Source organism: Pelodiscus sinensis, chromosome 16 (assembly GCF_049634645.1).
Source record: "Pelodiscus sinensis isolate JC-2024 chromosome 16, ASM4963464v1, whole genome shotgun sequence".
Taxonomy (NCBI): Eukaryota; Metazoa; Chordata; order Testudines; family Trionychidae; genus Pelodiscus; species Pelodiscus sinensis.
The window spans coordinates 3,012,159-3,024,263 of record NC_134726.1 but is presented as its reverse complement, the minus strand read 5'-3'; the positions used below and the strand labels follow the sequence as shown (position 1 = coordinate 3,024,263).

General features: G+C 53.8%; 1 protein-coding gene across 4 annotated transcripts in view; it reads right to left on the bottom strand.

Moving 5' to 3' along the window:
* CLUAP1 (clusterin associated protein 1) overlaps positions 1-12,105 on the bottom strand; it is a 99,483-nt gene that overhangs the window by 8,289 nt on the left and 79,089 nt on the right. For all 4 annotated transcript variants that reach the window (XM_075899090.1, XM_075899088.1, XM_075899089.1 and 1 more), the window contains 2 exons: positions 9,162-9,269; positions 181-236 (listed from right to left, as the gene is read on the bottom strand). In XM_075899090.1, coding sequence (XP_075755205.1) covers positions 181-236; positions 9,162-9,269 — 164 coding nt within the window. The remainder of the gene's footprint in view (positions 1-180; positions 237-9,161; positions 9,270-12,105) is intronic.

Sequence of the window (12,105 nt, the reverse complement as noted above, 5' to 3'; positions counted from 1 at the left end):
TACAGAGGATAAAGGAAGAAATCAGGGCAGGAGAGGGAGGGGTGGGGCTGAGGCTGGGAAGGGGAATGGGCAGCGAATGCTCGTGTGTTGGGGACACTGCCAGCTAGTGCTGGGGGACAGGTCTGTTGCTGCGAAGCGCCCTTGGAGATGCCCGGCAGCCCACAGATCCTTCCTACTTACATCATCCTCTGTGTCTCCTCCTTGCATTGTCCCCACGATCCGCTTGTTGGGTCTCCCTGCAGCCGAGAGAGAAACAAGATGAGAAAAATGCTCGTTCCTCTACTTGGTTAAAAGAGCAACTAAGAAGCGGCTCGGTGAATGAACCCGCTCTGGGGAGAGAAAGCTCCTGGTTTGCTCTCCAGGGACATAATCATGTGCCCTCATCAAGGCGAATGACAGCAGGGTTGGACCCCAATGCTCCTTCAATGCCATGGGGCTCTGAAAAAAGTGTGGGGGGGATTATCTGCTTACTCATCTTGTTGGCTGGATTTACGGTTAATAGAGCCCTACCCCACCCGCTCCACCACCACCACCGCGCGCCCCTTGATGGCTTCAGACACATTGTTTCTCTCGCTCTAGATTTTTACACCATAGCCCTCATTGGGCTGCTCCTTGGTTTAGACCCCGGTGTGCTACCGGGTCTCTTGGGGTGTGTCTAGACTACCTAGTTTTGTCGACAAAAGTGGACTTTTGTCGACAAAACTATACCAGCGTCTACACTACCGCTGAGAACTCAGCAGTTTTGTCAACGCTGGTAAACCTCATTTTACGAGGCATAACACCTTCTGTCAACAGAACTCTGTCAACAGAAGGTGTTATTGCCTGTAACGTTGCGTCCAGACTACGGAGTTCTGTCGACAAAGCGACTTGCTTTGTCGACAGAACTCAATGTAGTCTAGACGCTCTTTGTCGACAGAAGCCTGTAGTCTAGACGTACCCTTGGAAATCTGCCAGCGGAGGGGCCATCAGCACCAGTCTAGCGCCTCGTCCTGGCTTTCGCTGCTGTTTGCAGCTCCAGTGGCCCCTGCTTTTGCTAAGTGCCTGTGCACGCACTGGTGCTGAGATAGAGCATCCGGTGTGCCCGGAGCTTTGAAGACAAAATGATGCTCCAGCTGTTCACAGCTACCCAGAGCACGTGGCACAGCACCGCTGAGGAGATGGACATGCAAGGAGCATGCTTTGGCCCAGGTCACTGCACCGAGCCAGGCCGTGCGCACACGTATGTCTGTAGTGAGCCTTGGCGGCAGAGTCCGGCTTTTCTCCCACACTGGTGAGACTGGAGTGATGCCACTGAAGGGACGTTACGCCGGCGAGTCAGGCCCTGAGTTTCCATGGCTACCTCCTACCAGTACGCCAGTGCCACAGGCCGGGCCGCACAGCCCACGAGAGAATGGCTGTTCCCGCCACAGTAATCTCCCGCCTGCTGACAGACTTGCCATCAAGGAGCCGCTCAAGTAACACAGCACAATCGGTTTAGTTGACTGAGAGGTACCTGATTGCAGTGCCAGTATCTGCCGGGGGAGGGAATCCTGGCCATTACGGCTCTTCAGCCTCCAGAGAAAGGCAGAGCAAGAGCCCAGGGCTGGACGCTGAAGCCAGACAACTCCAACTTACAAAGCGAGGCGGTAGATTTTCCAACTGCCTCTCTGGGAGATACGCTTAGTGAAACACAAGTCCCTGGCCCTGGGACGGGCTGAAGGTTACACTAGCTGAGCTAACTATCTCAAACATGCTATAGATGCTTATCGGACAGTATTTGGACCAGTCGATATCCCCTCCCCCCTTGCTGCCTCTATGAGCTGGGCAGTGGCGGCCCCCTTTAAAATGCCGCCTGTGAGCCTTTCCAAGGGTCAGCTGTGGAGCTGTCTGACCCCAGACTCCCCACGTCATTTCTCCAGAACCCAGGACTCCCCAGCTGCCCCTGGGCTCCACAGCTGCCCCTCTGAAAGGCGCGGAGGTGGCAGTTCCAAGGGGAAGCCGCTGCACAGCTGACTAGGTGTGTGGCAGCTTCCCCTTTGAAACTGTCGCCTCTGCCTGTTTTAAAGGGGCAGTGGAGCCCGGGGTCACTCCACTGGAAGGGCTGCCAGGGGCACAATCCTGGGAAAGTCCTGGACCAGCAGCGAGGATGGCGAGGAAAGGCAGAGGCAATCCACAAGAGCCTGCTCCACAGATGCAGCTGACACAGTGGGGACCAGGACTGCCCTTGTTGGAACTGGGTCAGCACGGCGGGGTTTCTGCCCTCCCCACTTGGTACCAGAGGCGGGTCAGAGATGCCATGGCTGTCCTGCGCTCTGGAACTGCTCTGTGCCACTCTGTGCTTTTCCTGGGCGAGGCAGAGGCGGCCCGTGATCTGGAGGGATCCCAGTCGGTCTTGAGACTGAGGCGACTGGAACGAGAGGTGTTGGGCTGGCCATGCCCGAGGAGGTTCTGTGGCCTGAAGAGGGCCTCAGCGCCGGTTCAGGCCGGCCGGACCGAGCAGGCGCTGCGGGAGGCAAAGGCGCCACGCCACCTGGCTCCTCTTCCCGGTGGATTTACAAACCGAGCAGCAGTCCCCAGGCTGGGCTGCACCGAGAGGAAGGCAGAATCGTTTAAATAGGGTGAGGGCAGCACGACGGCCTCTCTCTGCTAACTAGCGACACAGTGCGCCAGGCGAAGAGTAAACGAGGCCACAACCACCTGGAGTTCAAACTCCAGCCATGGGCAGTGGAGGGGAGTCAAGCTCACGTCACCTCCCATAGCCGGGGGGAAGGGGGGGTCCAGTCTGTGTAACATGACCCAAGCTAACCTCTGTGGCTCTGCAAGAGCCACCTCAGACTTGTCCTCCCAAGTGTATTCTAAACTGATGGCCAGTCGCGGGCACCTAGCCCAAGGGCGCTGGGGGCAGAAAGCAGAGGGAAAGCCTGGGGGGTGGGGGGTGATTTTTGCTCTTCCTTTCAGCCATGTAAACCAGAAGTAGCTCCATGAAGTCAAGGGACTTGCATTGCTGAGGTGGGATGAGAATCAGGCCCGTGACACAGCCCTCGGGGGACTGTCTGAGCCTGAAGCGGGGAGGGCGAGGGGCACAAGACACCCTCGCGGGTTTTGCCTTCCTCTGCAGCACAGGGCGCAGGTCCCTTGCTGGTCTGAACAAGCGTTCCTGGCGGGCTCGCTGCAACTTGATGTCTTTAAATCATGATTTGAGGACTTCAGTAACGCAGCCAAAGATGATGGGCCTGTTACAGGAGTGGCTGGGTGAGGTTCTGAGGCCTGCAGCGTGCAAGAGGCCAGACTAGCAGCATGATTACCTACAGTCTGTAATCTCATACACCGTCTCGGATTTAACTGGCTGACACAGGGCGCAGGAGGCCCAGGGGACGGACCCGAACATGATTCTACGGAGAGCAGAGTGATGGCTGAAAGGAGAAAATTAAATCCCCACCCGAGGAGCGTTGGTTTGTGTCTGGTTTCTGGGGGTATGTCTACACTACCCTGCTAGTTCGAACTAGCGGGGGTAACGTAGTCATCCGCAGTTGCAAATGAAGCCTGGGATTTGAATTTCCCGGGCTTCATTTGCATGAAGCCGGCCGGCGCCATTTTTAAATGCCGGCTAGTTCGAACCCCGTGCCGCGCGGCTACACGTGGAACAAGGTGTACAGCTAGTTTAGATTAGAAGCCTAATCTGAACTAGCTAGTCCGTGCCGCGTGTAGCCGCGCAGCACGGGGTTCGAATTAGCCAGCATTTAAAAATGGCGCCGGCCGGCTTCATGCAAATGAAGCCCGGGAAATTCAAATCCCGGGCTTCATTTGCAACTGCGGATGACTACGTTACCCCCGCTAGTTCGAGCTAGGGGGGTAGTGTAGACATACCCTGGGTTACTAGAAGAGTCTCGACAGCGAAGGCAGAACATTTGAAAATGCAGCTATTCAAACTCAGCTGTGTGAGCGCCTCTGGGGGGAGGCTAGCAGAGGAAAGGCTGCAAATAGAGGGTGTGTGTCTGCAGCCGAGGAGAGCTGGCACGGAGGGCGGCACATGGCACTTGCAGTTACTCAGTTCAGCTCAGCTTCGCTTGGGCTTTCAGGGCCTGCTGCGGAGTTCAGCGCCACAGAGGTTTCCAGGGCTTCCAAGCGAAGGGAACTTTGCTGTGTTTCCTCACAGACGTGGGTCCAGCGGGGTGATAATTGGGCATAATGCTAGGCATGACCGAGCTGTTACGCTGGATTCCGATTGACTTGCTCTGTGAAGCATGGAGCCGCTGAGCTAGAGAAGATCAGCAGTGAATGTGTTTCCAGGGTTTCACCCAGCAAGCCTTTGCAGGTTTCCCTGTGTGGCTTGCTGCAGCTGGCAGCGTACTAGCTGTGCACAGCCGACCTTGGGGGCCACAAGCCAGCAGTGGACATGGATTAACTCCCATGCCTGAGAACCGATGGCTATAAAATGGCCATCAACAAGTGCAGGCTGGGAATGAGAGGGGTTCTAGCCACCCGGGGAGCGAAGTTCTAGAGCAGCCTTCCACAGGCACTAGTGGGGGCAAAAAACTTCACTTGTTTCAACCCTGAGCTTCAGCAGTTTGTGGAAGGGGAGGGAGAACAGTTGCTTACGCTGGCATGTGACTGCTAGGGGATGGGACACTCGAAGGGGAGGGCTCTGAGTTACTATGGAGAGTTCTTTCCCAGGTGTCTGCCGGTGGGTTTTGCCCACAGGCTCTGGGTCTATCTGATCACCATATTTGAGATCAGGAAGGAATTTCCCCCCAGGGCAGACTGGCAGGGACCCTCGGGGGTTTTCCTCTTCCTCTGCAGCATGGTCCCTTGCTGGTCTGAACAAACGTTCCTGGCAGACTCTCTGCAACTTGATGTCTTTAAATCATGATTTGAGGACTTCAGGAACGCAGCCAAAGATTATGGGCCTGTTACAGGAGTGGCTGGGTGGGGTTCTGAGACCTGCAACATGCGTCTCACACGTTGTCTCGGATTTAACTCGGCTGATACAGGGTGCGAGAGGCCCAGGGGACGGACCCGAACGTGATTCTACTTGAGAGCAGAGTGATGGCTGAAAGGAGAAAATTAAATCCCTATTTCAGGAGAGTTGATCTGTGTCTGATTTCAACATGCAGCCCTTTTCGAGGGCACAGCTCTTTCACTGCCAGCAAGTCTCCTCAAAGACACTTGGCCTCTTGCCACCTGCACTTCATTACCGCTCGACTCAGTAGATCAGCCTCCAGTGGCCAGTGGTACAATTCAATCTGGAGAAGCGGGTTTCAGCCTTCGTTCATTTGTGGATCCCTAAAGAAATTTCCAATGGCGGTGCAGACCCCTTTGGAACGGCTAGATGTAATATTAGTGGATAAAACCACTGCTTTAGAGGGCTCCCAATTCTTCTCCAACAGTCTGTCAAGGCCAGGGAGCTGCAAAGTTCAGATTTTAAAGGGGGCTTCTATGAAGGGTGAGTGTATCAAAATGGCACCTCCTTCCCCTACAGAAGTGGTCTCCAGACTTTTCAGGGTCATGCCCCCCATCCCCTGTGGCCCTTCTCTGGTCCCCCAGAGCCAGGGCTGGGAGCGGGGCTGTGGCTTGGGGGGAGACACAGACAAGGGAAAGGGGGCTGGAACCCTGGCTGTGGGTGGGGCTGGGAGCAGGAGCGGAGCCCTGGTCTGGGGCTGAGGCTGGAGGTGAAGCTAGGAGCAGAGCTGGGGGCGGAGTAGGACGGGGTGGCCTTCTCTCCAGGTCCTGCCAGGCTTCCCAAATCTTTCCCCATGCCCCCCAGAGGTGCCCCACGGTTGGGGGAGCTCTGCTGTACAGGGATACACCTTAGGGGTAATCAGAGTCACACCTGGGGCTTCAAGGAAACAAATGTGACAATGGGCAACTCTGCTGAACCCCAAATTACTACAGTGTCCCTGGGGGTGGAGTTTGAAGACACTGGAATCGGACACCGAAGGCAGAATTTGTCCGGCAGAACCCTTGTTACTGGTAATGATGCGCAAGATGGAGAGAAGAGCCCAACCCCGGGGGCATCGGCAGGGTTTGCTGTGAGACAGGCATCCTACGTCACAGCTAACAGACCGGGGTGCTTTGATATGCAGCACGTTTTCATGTTCTCTGCACTGTGGACCAGCACCACAGGCTAAATCCCCTGGCTCTAGAACCAGAGAGACAACGGCAGGGAATCCCTGGCTGCCAAGCTGTGGTGGTGCATCGGGGTTCCCCCGCCTCCTGCACCCCCGTAGTGGCACAAACCGACTCCGCCAGCCAGTAGAGCAGAGGGAGTTTATTGCTTCTCCAGGATACAGCACAGCACAGATGTCATCTGGTTACAGGGCAGGCCTAGGATGCCTCAGGCCCCCTTGAGATGGGGGAGCCTGGGCCCCTAACTCCCAGCCCCTTGCCTAGGCTGCTTCCTCCATGATACCAGACAGAAACTAAAACTCTCTTCCAGCCCTGCCCCCCTGCCAGGTGCTGGTCTCCCCCTCCTCCCTTTGTCTCTCCCTGGGAGGCTGAGCCTGGGTGTCTGGGTTAATCCACGTTTGGGAGAGTCAGTGAGAATCTCCCGTCCCAGCGCAGGGGGACCCAGGTCACAGAGCAGACAGCCCCCCACTACGCCACACAAGTCAGAAGAACATAGGCCGTAATGGGTCAGACCAAAGGTCCTTCTAGCCCCGTATCCTCTTCCGCCAGTGGCAGGCGTCCCAGAGGGAATGAACAGAACAGGGCAAATATCAAGTGACCCCTCCCCTGATGTCCATCCCCAGAATCCATTTGCAGAGTAAAACTGCATTGAAGATGTTCATTAGGGGCAACTTCGGGTGACTGAGTCCCAGAGGTCAATGCCGGCTCTAGGCTGTGGCTGCTCTGAACACGGGTGTGATGGGACAGAGCTATCCTGTGCTTCATCCACTAAGAACCAGCTGGAGGGGTTCTGCCTCTTAGGCAAGAGCCAAACAGCTGCTCGGCGTCAGTCAGGATCTCCAGACCTCGCCCACGGCAGCCAGTGAGACTCCCTGTAATCGAGGCCTATGTCCATGACCATGGGATGGGAGGCCAAAGTGCGGCAAGATACACAAGGGGCAAAGAGAACAACCGGCACTACCAGGGTCAGGTGTGCGTGGGGGGGTATTTCTAGGGCTCAAACCCACTTCTGTTCGGAAAGACTTGCCCAGGATCTAGGCTGTGCTTTGTAGAGAAGTTGACGGTAGGAGCCCAAATCACACTAACAGGGAAGCTGCCCACTTCACTCCTTGGCGCCCTTTGAAGGCCCAGCCTCAGTCTCTATTGCTCGTGTTTCTGGCCCTCGGGAGAACTGGGCTGTTGTGACTGACAGCACACGTTTGTGTTTTCTAGGCACTGGGTGCAAACAGGATTAGATGCCCTTGAATGAAGGAGCCTTCCTAGTCCTCAGTAAATAAAGGGATGAATATGTAAATGTGTGATCAGCTGGAACAGGTCCACTGGCTCCATGCTGTGGACTTTAACAAACTGCTTTATCAAATATTTATAGGGCCCTTCTGGCCTCTCTGCAAACACTGCCATTTAAACCACCAGCTCGAGGCGGCGTTTGCCAAGGGGTGACTGGAAAGGCTCCAAGGAGCTCTCTGTGTGTCTCGCGCAGGACACTTAGGTTCTGTGGCTATAAAACCAGTAACTGCCACCCCCTCCCTGCACGTGTGAAAACAGCCAGATGAGGCTCAGCAGAGTCCGAGTGACGGGCCATTTTGTCTCTCACGCAGGCTGTTTGCTCACGTCACCCCAAGACAGGGCGGCGGTTCCGCCCTGGTGCATTTTCATAGTACATTCTGTTCTAGGGGTCTGCGTCTGCACACACCAACCCTGCGAGGATGGCTTGGGAATATTAAGGAGGAAGATGCGATCCTGCAATAGGCTACCTGCAGGTAAAAGGGGTCTGTTCACAGGGAGCAAGCTGCAGGACTGGGCCCTAGAGCGCTATATGGCATTTACATCCCAAGCAGATTTCAAGGAGTTACACAAGGGTCTCACAAAACTGGGCGACTGACACAATATGGCAGAAGCAATTCAATGTTGCACAGGAATGCACGTTAGAAACAGAGTCCTAGCTATACACGTACAGTGATGAATTCTAAACCAGCTGTCACCACCCAAGAGGTCTTGGCGCCTGCAAGGATAGTTCTCTAAACATGTCAGTTCGACGGGCAGCAGTAGGCAAGGAACATATGACAGGCAATATCATAACGCTACGATATAAACCCATGGTGAGCCCTCAGCTCGAATACTGCGTCCACGTCTATTCACTCCATCTCAAAGGGATGTAATGGAACTGGAAAAGGTTCAGAGAAGGGCAACAGAGATGATCCATGGCATGGAACGGTTTCCATGAGGCGAGATTCGAAAGCCTGGGATTGTGCATTTTAGAACAGAGATGCCGAAGGGGTCTGGAAATTCACAAATGGCGTGGAAAGAAGGGAATAGCGACGTATTCCTGAGCCTTCTCACAGTGCCCAAAACAAGGCTCACACAAAGAGGTGAAAAGGCTGCAGGTTTAATGCAAACAAAAGTACTTTCCACACAGTGCACAGACTGCCTGAAGATGCTGAGCTCCAAAGAGGATAAACTCCTGGAGGACAGGTCTGCCTGTGGCTATTAGCCAAGATGGTCAGGGATGCAGCCCTGTGCCCGGAGAAATCCCAAAGCTTAACCCTCTGACTATCAGGTGCTACAAGTGGAAGACTGGTGGATCATTCCACACTGCCCTGTTCTGTGTACTCGCCCTGAAGCGCTGGCACCGGCCTGTCAGAGACAGGACACTGGACAAGATGGCCAAGGTGTCACTCTCACGTGCTGACCTTCTGCACAGGAGTGAACTTCAGGAAAGCGCCCACAGTGTAGTGCAGTTGTATAAGGAGAACGCTTTGATCCGCATGTGTTGCTAATGCACACGCATGTCCAGATTCTCCCTTGGGAGGGCGTGGCTTTGGTTTCAGAGCTAGATATTTCTAGAAAATCTAGATGGTTAGCAAGAACCGGAGTATTAATTACCGGATTTTTTTCATATTTTGAAAAGCACAATACCCGTCAGCTCCAGGGGACTGAGCTAGGTGCAAGCTCGTGAACCTAACAGCCAAGTGTCCCACAAAAACTGCGCTGAGCAGCCGGGAGGAGCAGTCAGTACGTCCCGTGGAAGAGGGGGAGTTCAGGGGAGGTGACGGTACCTTGCATCAGGATCTCCATGGCTGTGCGCTGCTTTATTAGCTGCCTGTCTTCCACTTCGCTATCAGAGCCTTCGTCCTCTTGGATCTCTATGTCTGAGTCGTCATTATCTGTTAAACAAAACCACCACAGCAGGGAGTTAATGTAATCAGACGCAAGGCAGCGGTTGGGTGTAAGGCCATGCTAGTGCTCTCTGCTTGCTCAGGGATTCCTGGCACTCCGGGGCCTCAGGGGATATGTCTACACTGCTATTAAAAGCTGGAGGGCTTGGGCTAAGGGGCAGTTTAACTGAAGTGTAGCCAGGCGTTCCAACAGGGGAGGGAGGGATAAAGGGAGCAGCTGCCCTGGGCTCCTGGCCACCGCTACTGCTACAATGGCAACGGCAGCAGCCAAAGCTCCAGGCCCTTTAAATCAGTCAGATCACAGGTGGCGTGGAAGTGGTGGCTGGGGAAGGCCAAGCCCCAGCCCTGCCCCTTCTGCCAGAGGCCTCCACCCCTTCTAGGGGCCTGGAGCTCCCCTCTCCTCCCCCCAGTTTGTCTCCTTGTTCATTGCAATTCATGGCCAAACCCTTAGCTGGTATAAACTGATGTGGCTCTGCTGACTTAAATGGAGCTCTACCATTGACACCAGCTGATCATCTGGCCCTGTATTTTAAAACTGTTCTTTTATCAACAAAGGTTACGTGCGGGCCGAAGAGGATACTGATTACGCTAACCTTCTTGGTCTATGTCCCCCCGGCGCGTGCAGAAAAGGGGCTTTACCCTGTGCACTGTGCACTGTAGAAACAAACACAAAAGATGCGCTGGGGGGAAGATAAGCAATCCTTTTCCAGGTAGATTTAATTACCAAAATGTCATTCTAGAAAATGGATACATCTTCCTTTAATTATGATTAGCGGTAAGCTGACATTCCCTTACAGCGACTAATTACAGATAAATGCTAGCCTGGTTTTTTCCACAGTCATATGATCACAATACCAAGTGACTGAGAAAACAAAGGAAGAGAGGGACCCGAGACATGGGCTGGTGAGGTTATGGAACTAACTGCCAATATTTTCTGTACCAGCCACGTGAGGCAAACCTTTACTGCCCTGTCTATTACTCAGCATGCACCAAATACCATTTCCAGCGAGTCAATATTCACGAGTCCAATTTTATTCAGTCTTTGCTCATGCAACCCCCTCAGTGAGGGCTTGGTATGAAGGAAGGCAGGGCCGTGGAATCTGGTGCTCTACATACAATGCAGGATGCGACCGGCTCACGCAGCTGCTATTAAAGGCCAGTTGTTTGCTTCTTGTTTGCTTTTTCAAGAAGCAATTTTTATCTTTCAATTTCTGAAAACACTGTGTTAATCCGGTGCGCCGAAGGCTAGCAGCGCTGGCCAGAGCCAAGGGCACTCCAGACATCTCCGTGTATGTCCTACCAAAGCCCCACCGTGGGACCTCCATCAGCACACCCCAGGCTTCACATCCAGCACTCCTCTCAGCAGGGACTGCACTGAGCAACGGGCTAATCTGACCTTGCACACAAGCACTTGACGAGAAGGGCGAACTCTAGCCGGGGTACCTCTGGGTGCAGTGACACCTCCAGTGTTAACTCTTCAAGTGCCTCTGGGCCACAGCCAACAAAAAAGCAAAGAAACAACCCACTGATGCCCTGCCTGGCACCTTCACTTTACATTTCATTGTTTGAAAAGCCTTTTAAACGGTCTGTGGCAATGTATGCCATGTATCCTTCCCGTAGGGAAAACCAGCTCCTGGGGAAGTGGGTCTTTGCCCACAAACGCTTATGCTCCTACACTTCAGTTAGTCTATAAGGTGCCACAGGACTCCTCGCCGCTTTTGCAGATTCAGACTAACATGGCTACCCCTCTGATATTTTCAAACCATCCACCTTTTCTAGGCTACCAAACCCAGTTTGCCCCCCTCTTCCTCCAGCACTGGCGGGTGGCCTAACCGCCTCTCCCAACTCATTTTCATTTGTAGAAATGAAATCAATCATTTCCTAGAGGTTTTCTGCTAGGAAGTGGGTTGGTCTTTGAACCTCAGGCTGAATTCTGCTGCAGGAACAGCTAAGATAGCGACTGCAGAGATAGTAAATGGCTAGAGATCTCTATCCTGCTTCTGACAAAATAAGTTCTTTGTGGGGTGGAAAGAGTTTAAATCTTGCTTTTTTCACCTCCAGCTCCTTCCTTTCTTCAGTGCTGGCTGCCGTCCTTAGCCTCCTCAACCCCCCCATACACGCGCTGGCTCTCTTAGCCTTGTCCCCCGTTCACTTTTCCTCCCCCACTCACTTAACTGGGCGCCGGGGTCTTTAAAATGTTTTCAGTGATGAAATCGCAGTGCTCTGCCAGGGAGGGCCAGTTAGCGTGTGGCTTACAAACGGCTCCACCAGCTGGTCCGAATGTGGTTTGGATCATACTCCAGTGAATTTTTCAAAGTCTGCTAGACACTGAAAGTCAGTGGGAGGAGAGCAGTAGCTTTCATTTGTGTCTTTAAAAATCTCACCGCCGATTCCAATAGCAATGAAAGGTGAACCCATTCGCCAGAGGAACGCGCACTGAGCTGCAACTCGGACACAGTTGTTCCCTAGGTACCTAGCAGGCTGGCGACATGTTTCTGGTAACTGTCTGACTGGCACACGTGGGCTAGCCCAGCAAACCGAGGGGCATGCTAAAACCAAAGGATCCTTGTAGAGGAGCTCTCTCCCTGTATTTGAGCAAGTGCCTGATGAACAGGAAAATGGGGCTTACAAAGGAGGAACCCAGCGTGGAGCCGGTGCCTCCAAAGCTCTTGCCACCCCTCGGAAAGCAAGCCCAGCATGTTTTTCCTTTAATTAAAAAACTTCCACTGGCATCTCTGCCATGCAGCTCATTCTCGCCAAAATGAAATCAACTATCACACCTCCGCTCTGTCTTTTGCACATAATCCCCAGAGTTATTAACAAC